Source organism: Phocoena sinus, chromosome 2 (genome assembly GCF_008692025.1).
Source record: "Phocoena sinus isolate mPhoSin1 chromosome 2, mPhoSin1.pri, whole genome shotgun sequence".
In the NCBI taxonomy this organism is placed as follows: Eukaryota; Metazoa; Chordata; class Mammalia; order Artiodactyla; family Phocoenidae; genus Phocoena; species Phocoena sinus.
The window spans coordinates 127,537,485-127,546,508 of record NC_045764.1 but is presented as its reverse complement, the minus strand read 5'-3'; the positions used below and the strand labels follow the sequence as shown (position 1 = coordinate 127,546,508).

The following is a 9,024-nucleotide window of genomic DNA, read 5'->3' as shown; positions in this document are numbered from 1 at the left end:
AGACTACCTGAGTCCAAAGTCTGGCTCTGCTACTTATTAACATACACCTCTCTAAGTCTCAGTTTTCTCAACTATAAAACGGGAGCCCTTTCTTCCAAGGTGTTGTGAGGATTAAGAAAATATGCATGAAACACTTAGAACAATGCCTGGCACATGGCAAACATTCAAAAAATGCTAATTCTTATTATTCTTAGAATGTTTCCCAATTTGGTCTCTTCAGGCTCACCTAGCTCCAACCTAGGACTTGTTCACAAAACTAACTTCTAGAAATAAAAAGATATGGAGAGAAAGCACTTTGGTTTGCCATATTAGAATAAACTTCAGAGGTCCAGATCCTTGCTTCTATAACTCCTTTAACAAATTTGGTTTTTGCCCTCTCATGCTATCACCTTCTCAGGCCAGTCTATTCAGATGTAATTAGAAACAGAATAATCAGTTTCACATAAATCTTTCTATGAACAAGAATTATTTTTATTTTTTAAAGCTCACTTGTAAATGTCCTCCATAAAACTTACTTCCATAACTCCTAATTTGTTTTAGGTTCTCTTTTAAGATAGTTATGGATTCCCAAATCCTACTATGTAAGTAGTATAGGACAACTCTCTACGCAAGAAGTAATTCATGTGTGAAGTAAATTATTTTTCCTAGTTTATACTGGTTAGAGGAATAATACAAGGAGAAACCAAATATCACCATCATATTAGTTTCCAATTCAATAAACACTTCATCTTACAAAGTTTCATAATAAAAAGTACTGGATTCAGGCCTTGATTACAGTAGTACCAACTGAATAAAAGCCACAATTCAATGATGTTACCTGAAACTATTCCAAACTAATCTAGGTTCTCTGGAGGAAAGGGCAGTTTGAACAGAAAAGCATGTTTTAACTTATATCCAAAGACCCGTAAAACCACCATAAAAATAAACACTTTTAATGAAATTATTCACAAAAATTTTAAGAATGTTAAAACTGATAACTGAAAAACTACTGATTTCACATATTTAAACTTATCTAGGGGAAAAAAAATCCAGGTTAGACTACTTAAATGTAAGTCTCAAAGCTCACTAACTGTTCAAACGTGGTAAGACTGTGGCAGGCATTCCCTGGAGGTCCAGTGGTTAGGTCTCCGCGCTTTCACTGCCAAGGGCATGGGTTCAATCCCTGGTTGGAGGACTAAGATCCCGCAAGCTGCCTGGTGTGGCCAAAATAAATAAATAAAAATTGGGCTTTAGATCTGGAGTCAAGAAACATTTTCAATCAACGGCCAGATAAGTAAATATTTCAGGCTTTTCAGGATAAATACTGTCTCTGTCACATAATCACAGTTGTTTTTTTGAGCAGTCTTTTAAAATCCTTTAAAATGTAAAAAACCATTCTTAGCTTAGTCCCTATAAAAACAAGTGTAGGGACTTCCCTGGCGGTCCAGTGATTAAGACTTCACCTTCCAATGCAGGGGGTGCAGGTTCGATCCCTGGTTGGGGAGCTAAGATCCCACATCCCACATGCTTCAGGGCCAAAAAACCAAAACATAAAACAGAAGCAATATTGTAACAAATTCAATAAAGACTTTTAAAAAAAAAAATGGTAGCCAGATTTGCCTTTGGCCAGTTTCCCCACCCCAGCTTCACACTATACATATTATCTTTTTGTTACTATATCAATTCCACTGATATTTTCTTCCCTCAAATGTTACCTTCTCAATGAGGACTTCTCTGAATACATGTCTACCAGTCTCCCTATATATATAACATACTATGTAATACATAGTATAGCACCTAACATGTTTTTATTTCTCACTCCCACCCCCCAACACCAATGTAAGTTCCATGAAGGCAGATTTTTTTTTTCACTGATATATCTCCTGTCCCTAGAACAGTGCCAGGCACATCAGTAGGCTCTCAATACATAAACCTACCCTCACACTTATGAAACAAATACCATAGAGGAAATACAGTTGATCCTTGAACAACTCCGAGGTTAGGAGCGCTGACCCTCTGCAAAATCGAAAATCCAAATCCTCACGTAACTTTGTAGTTGTACAGTATCCACTAATTCAACCAACCCCAAGCTGTGTAATACTGTAGTGTTTACTATTGGAAAAAGAAAATCCATGAATAAGTGGACCCACTTATATCCACATAGTTCAAACCCATGTTATTCAAGGGTCAACTGTATATCTAAATGAAGATAAGTGGAAAGGTATTCAAGAAGATTGACAAATACTTTTTTGTTTCAAGTAGTCATAAAACACTTTAAATAAAGGGGGGAAAAGCTCAAACCCATTTTCTTACTGTCCCACAAAGTAAGTTATTTCTAGACTAATTCCCTGGAAGTTTACCATTACTTTGACTTATTTAATAACAAATTTCAACTGTTAGTCCTAAACCCCTCTACAGACCCGTTCTGCCTCTTTGACCTCACCTGTATGTATTTATTCCCTGACCATTCAACTCACTAATCTAGTCTGGCAACTTTCAAGTTTAGTAAAGCGGGGAGGGAAAAGTTACTTTGCCTCTTCTATCACTCCATCTCCCAACATTCCCGTTTTATAAATTTTGTAATATTGTAATTGCAAATCTTTCCTACTTTGTCTTTTACCATTCAATATAAACAAAGCAAAAGGCTAGATTCTATTGAATATTATACTCCAAATACATTAGGCTCAGTGATTAGACAAGTTATTTTTAATTGCTATATGTGGTTTTACAATTTTTACCTATAAGGAAAGATCTGCCGTATCATAATCCACATATATATTTGGCAAGGTATAGAGGAAATAACTTTGGGAATTTAGTAAGCTCCACCACCATTCAGATTATGGCTACTATATTTCTAAATTATATTAAAACATAAGAACTCACTAAAGTGTAAAATATCTTCTACTGCTATCTCTGGTAAATTGATACTTGATAACCATTAACAACATTAATGTGGGAGTTAAATCACACTAGAGATCACACTAAGATATTCTAAAATCAAACTACAAAAATTGCTAATACAAGAAGGGAGGCCTACAAGGAAAGGGACTGTGTTAAAAAACCCCTTTATCCAACAAGTTATTCTTCATCTACTATTTTATTTTCTAAATGGCTACAATTCTGCCATTCTTATCAGACAAGCAACCTTGGTTTCTGAAAGACAAACTTTCTAAAATCCAAAAGTCAACTGTCAAGGGTTAAGACTACTCCGTAGGCCAATTCTTTAGAGACACAGTTCTGTCCTAAAAACTCGAGGTTGTGATTTCTGAAAAAACAGCATAATAAAAACTGCTATAGAACTTTCATTTTTAAAAAATTTCCAACTGCTTTTGTGTCCTAAGTTATCATAAAATCAGATTAAATTTGGTGGAACTAAATCAGGGCAAAACCTCCTATATAGCCAGGATTATAAGAACCAAACAGATTCTCTTTTTTCTTCATATAAAAGCTAGGTGACTCCCAAACTAAGTTACTTTATACCATATATCCCTGGAGAATAACATGGCCCAACACACCACACGTCCCACTTAACCTAGTTCAAACGAGTAACATAACGTGAGAAACTGCACTGTGTAATTCCTTTATTTTCTGCATATTAGTGCTTTACCAACACTACAACCATAAAGAACACAATTCCAAGTACTGTACTTTTTAGTTTGGGGAGATCACAGTCTACAGACTCATTTACTTATATTAGACAAGATTAACCTCATTGAAAACTTACTTCAGTTTATAAATTCACATAAAATACAGAAATTGATGCAATTAAACAAAAACTTCAGGATCTTATTTCTTAACTTCTTAGATTGTAACTTTTTTTGCAGGCTATAATTACCTGCCCCATGATCATCAGTGGTTATGATTTAATTTAACTACATCAATTATCAACCTTTTATATCCTTAAAGAAAATGTAAGTGAAAATTACAATTTCTTAGCAAAAGATTTAAGGTTTTCCAAATTTCAAATATTTGCTTTCCCTCCTCCCCCCACCTTCAGTTAAGACATTTCAAATAAACTAAAAATAACCACATCTCACCTGCAACATTCCATAGCAATCACTTGATGTATAAAATTTTAACTATGCCCCCAGTTATTTTAAGACAAACAAAAAATGGCTGCCTACCAATCTGTCTGTCACAAGTTAGAAATACTACATTTAAGAATTAACATGAGGGTTTCAAGTTTCCTCCAGTTTAGGCATTTATACCTTTGTGCTTGTCGCTTTAGGATGTTACTATAACATTGATATTTATATAACCCATGTTTATGTACCTTAATGTGTAATCGTTTAAAACACTATTAATTAAATTTATGATGGAGCTATGGGAATTTTAAAAGCAACTAAAATGTTCATAGATGTGTGTCAGCTTCATTTCTAGAGATACTTCTACTAAAGTGAAACTGAGAACTTTATACTTTAGTTGCATTTGAATTCAAAAATCCCTCTGCACCATTAGGAGCCTACAACATAGCACCTCTTCTCATCTGCCTTAAGTAAAATGTTTGTCAAGAGTTTTACTTTGAAGAGTTAACTTTCTATAGCCTTATACTTCTCATACATCTTTGGTAAAAGCTCCATTATACAATATGGCCAAAGCATGAAGGACCAATACTGTCCAATCATATACCATGATATCCCGTTCAATTTTAGTTTTCAGACACCCTCATAAACAAAACCCCCTCCACCTTTCCCTGTATACTGCCTTTGCAGTCTACATTTCTGAATTCCCTAAGTTTAATTCCTTGAGGATCTCTAAAATGAATCCTTAAGGCTATATAAGAACCAGATGCTGCTACACAATTCTGTATCAAGCATTAACATTTGGTTCAAAGTATTATCATAGTGGTCTCAATAATCTAGTTACTGGTCCTAACCAGCTAAGCAAGTAATCTTGTTAGGATCTGGATATCACCAGTGAGCACACTGCTTACCCTTGAAGAAAAGTAAGTTTACATTCATTGTCATCTGTAGGTTCTTCCTCTGCATCCTACTTCCCCTTTTGTCATTCCTCAAGTCTACACATCATTCATTCATCACATTTCCTTCCTCAAAGGAGATAGTGTATTATTGAACCAACAGGATATCTGACTATTAGCATGAGTTAATCAAACAGAATACCTTTTTCATAAAACATCTTTTCCAGTGTTCTAATTAATGGAGATATGGATCACTCATCTATTAAAAAAAAAAACTTATATCTTCAGCTTAATCAATTGCTGTAATGTGGAAACACGAATTTTTTTTTCCAGCTAGGTAAAAGGTGCATGTAATTTGAACTGTTAAATGCTTTATTCATGAATAAACATTCTAGTAATTTAAAAACTATTGGTCTTAGACATTTGAAACATGGTAAAAGTATATATTCCAGTTTTGCCCAAAAGTCACTTAAAATATCTACAAATATTTCATCTGTGTGTGGCATACACCATTATTGCTCCATTTTCTGGAAAAGTCTATTTTTAAAGTTAAAAAAGGGAAAACACAGCAAAGTTGCTAACTTTGCAGTGAAAAAAAAAATCTGTGTCCTTGACAGGTTACATTTTCATAGTTTTATGCAGTGTAAGTTAGCTATGTAACGGGGAACTTGAGTTTTATCCTTACTCATGCATGATGTATGTTTCAGAACTTAAGAGTTGAAATTTCAAAGAACTTCTTACATTACCTGTTTAACACAGTGATGTGCAACTGGAACATATTACAATGATATTACTCATTATTTGCCACTGTGGGCTGTTTACTATACTGGTCTTAGATATAAAAGGTCACATTTGAATTTACTAAGTTAAAGTCAGAACTCATAAGGGAGGGGAAAAAGGCCTTAAATATAAAAGACAAACGGCAGTTTGATTAAGCAATAATTTTCAGTTTACTAGATGAAACAGACTTGCAACACAGTCTGCATGAATGCAAAATAAGCCATCTACAGCAAGTGATAAGGAAACTGGGCAAAAAGGAAAAAAGCATACATTGGAAAAGAAGATTCTCTCGAAATAAAAAAATCAAACCATTATTATAAAGGAATTTACCAAGAACTGCTATATTTCCCCCATCCCATTTGCTGGAAGTCAACAAGAGCATCTAGCACTTTGTGTTCATGTCAAAAAAGTCAGATCAGAGCATCCTAACGCAAAGCAAAGAAAAAAAAAAAAGAAAACAAAACAAAAAAGAAAACCCCTAACCCCCTCCCCCAAACCGCAGAACGGTAACTCCAGGGTTCAAATTCAAAGAAGAGAAAATGGCAACTGAAAGAGGTGATGGTGGCGATAATCCTATGAATGGGTTTTTGATTTCTCTCCTTCCGGGGGATGGGCGGAGAAGAGGCTCATTAGGATTTGTAGTTAGAGGTTAACCATGTGAGCCCCTCATAGAGTCCGTCCCCCGAGGTGGCACAGGAGGGCTGCACATACCAGTTCCTGTCCCGAATCCGGGTCAGGCCCAGTTTCTCCTGGATCTCGTGGGGTTTCATGGCATCGGGCAGGTCCTGCTTGTTGGCGAAGATGAGGATTATGGCGTCCCTCATCTCCCGGTCATTGATAATGCGGTGCAGCTCCTGGCGGGCCTCGTCGATGCGGTCGCGGTCGGCGCAGTCCACTACGAAGATCAGACCCTGGGTCCCGGTGTAGTAATGCCGCCAGAGCGGCCGGATCTTGTCCTGGCCGCCCACATCCCACACGTTGAACTTGACGTTTTTGTAAGTCACGGTCTCCACGTTGAAACCCACGGTAGGGATGGTGGTCACCGACTGGCCCAGCTTCAACTTGTACAGGATGGTTGTCTTGCCGGCTGCGTCCAGGCCCAACATGAGGATCCGCATTTCCTTGTTTCCGAAGATCTTAGATAGCACCTTCCCCATCGCGTCGGAGGAGCCGGGGCCGGGGGCATTCAGGTGTCCCGGGTCCCCTCCGCCAACAACGCCGCCGCCGCCGCCGCGAAACCGAAACGGAGCCTCCCAATCGCGAGGGCGCCCGTGCGGCCTGCGTGGGAGTCGCCTCCTCGGGGGAGAGGCCCGGACCCGTCGCTCACTCGGGCATCACCCACTGCACAACTTGATTCCTCCAGTCGCCGCGGCCGCCGGGACGCTGAGTCTGCGCCGGGAGAGCCGCCGCCCTGCTGAGGCGCGGCCCGGCCCGGAACTGCCCTTCCCCCCGCAGGCGCCGCGCGAGCGCCGCCGCGGTTCCCGCTCCTCCGCCTTCTCCTCGCTCCGCCGCGGGAGACTGCGGCCCTTCGGCCCGGCTCCCCGTCCGCGAGCACCACGCTCACCAGCGACCCAGGCCACCCGAGAGGCAGCGCGGCTCCGGCGCCCCGTCAGGTCATTGATCCTCGCGGGAACTCGGTGCGCTGCCTGCAGACAGAGACAGGGAGAAGGAAGTTACTGCTAGAGCCCCAGAGGAGAGTGGAGACCGAGGGGGCCCGCCTTGCCAGCTCAGCCCAGTAGGTTACCTCCAGCCGCCGCCCCGAGCGCGCGCTCCCTCCGGCCTCCCTCCGGCCTCCACCGCCTCCTCCCAGCTCTGCCGCCGCCGCCGCCGCCGCCGCCGGAAAAGGCGCCGAGGAAACCGCCTCACTTCCCCTCCCGACCACGCAGGCGCAGCAGAGGCCGCCCGTTCGGACTAGAGCGACCTCTATAAAGAGAGCCTCCCGCGCGCTAAGCGTCGGGGCGCCACGCGCGGAGGGGCGGGGCTACGGCGGCTCAGAGGGCTCGCAGGTGCGGCCAGCCCCCACCCCCGCGAATCTCGGACTCTCACCCGCGGCCACCTGTCGCTGCTCTAGCGTCTTGTCCACTCTCTGCATTCCTCTTCCGCAGCCTCTCCTCCTCCGCCCCCATTCAAACCAGAAGAGCCGATCCACTGCGGAGCCCCACGGTGTGGGGCCCGCGGACCGCCCGCTCCCCTGACGAACGCCTCCCCTGTGCTGCTTCCAGGCCTGTTCTCGGACCCCGGTGCCCGCCAGATGCTCCGCGAGTTCCCTCCAGCCCGCCCCAGCCTTCGTGTGCCCTCAGTCTCACAGGGAAGCCCTAGCCGCTGTTTTTACCTTTCCCCCAGCCTTCTTTGGCTTCCCTTTATCCCTCGTGCTCTGTGCGTTTCCTGAAAGACACGTGGGAGGCTAGTGGTTCGCGTGGAATCTGCCAGTCAGTGCGGCGCTCTTACTGGGTTTGGGTTTGCTCTGAAGCCCGTCTTTGGGACATTGGAGCCCTATCTTACACATCTCGTCAGGACCAGTCCACGTTTCTTAAAAATTACAGTATTATCAAAAGTTCCTGTGCCTTGCCGCTTTTTCAACTTTTTAGAAGGTGGTCATTTTTAATATTTAAATATCATCTTCTTTTAGTGTGATTAGTAGTAGCTTCTCATCCAGCCACTCATTCTTAACTTTAAGAAGCCTCGACGATATAATCTTAGTGTAGGATTTAGAATCAGAAAGACTGACTACTTCTGTCGCCTGGATTTGGACATTTAACCTTACTGAGTTACCTCCTGTGTAAACGGAGTGTAACACTGACCTTTCTGTCCGCAAACCCCATTTGATGGTTAAATAATGTTTGTAGAAAACTTCAACCTTTTTGTATCGAATGGTTAGTGGTAAAGTTAGACGTAAAGTTCAAAAAAGGTGAAAGCTTGAAATGTAAATAAACCAAAGGGAGGAAAAACAGGAAAACTTTTTTTTTAAGAAGATGCTGTAATAACATAAGGTAACATACTTTTTATGTCACAATGTAAGAAAGTTTGATAATGGTAGATTGGTTAAATGATAACCTTACAAGCTTCAGCCTGAAGTAAATTTACTTAAGTTATTAATATTCTGGCAATGATTTAATTTACTTACCATCTGCGTATGCCCTATCTTAAAACTGAAAGACGTATGCCCTATCTTAAAACTGAAAGAAGGATTTGGAGTCAGAAGATTGGGGTTCAGAGTGTTACCCCTCCGTTTTATAGCTGTGAATCCTTTCCTTTCAGTCTTTGTAAACTTCATTTTTTTATCTGTTGAACGAGATGAAGAATATTATCTCGAATGAAGTCACTATTTATTGATTGTTGTCATAAAC

General features: G+C 41.2%; 1 protein-coding gene across 1 annotated transcript; it reads right to left on the bottom strand.

Annotated features, from left to right (window-relative positions):
- Positions 1-3,543: 3,543 nt before the first annotated feature.
- ARF6 (ADP ribosylation factor 6) lies at positions 3,544-7,598 on the bottom strand. The gene is made up of 2 exons (XM_032623726.1): positions 7,422-7,598; positions 3,544-7,323 (listed from the first exon to the last, which is right to left on the bottom strand). Exon 2 carries the CDS (start codon positions 6,832-6,834, stop codon positions 6,307-6,309), a length of 528 nt encoding a protein of 175 aa, XP_032479617.1. The 5' UTR covers positions 6,835-7,323; positions 7,422-7,598; the 3' UTR covers positions 3,544-6,306.
- Between the last annotated feature and the right edge of the window lie 1,426 nt (positions 7,599-9,024).

Coding starts and splice junctions, on each gene's coding strand:
- ARF6 (XM_032623726.1), bottom strand. CDS start 6,834: ATGGGGAAGGTGCTATCTAAGATCTTCGGAAACAAGGAAATGCGGATC.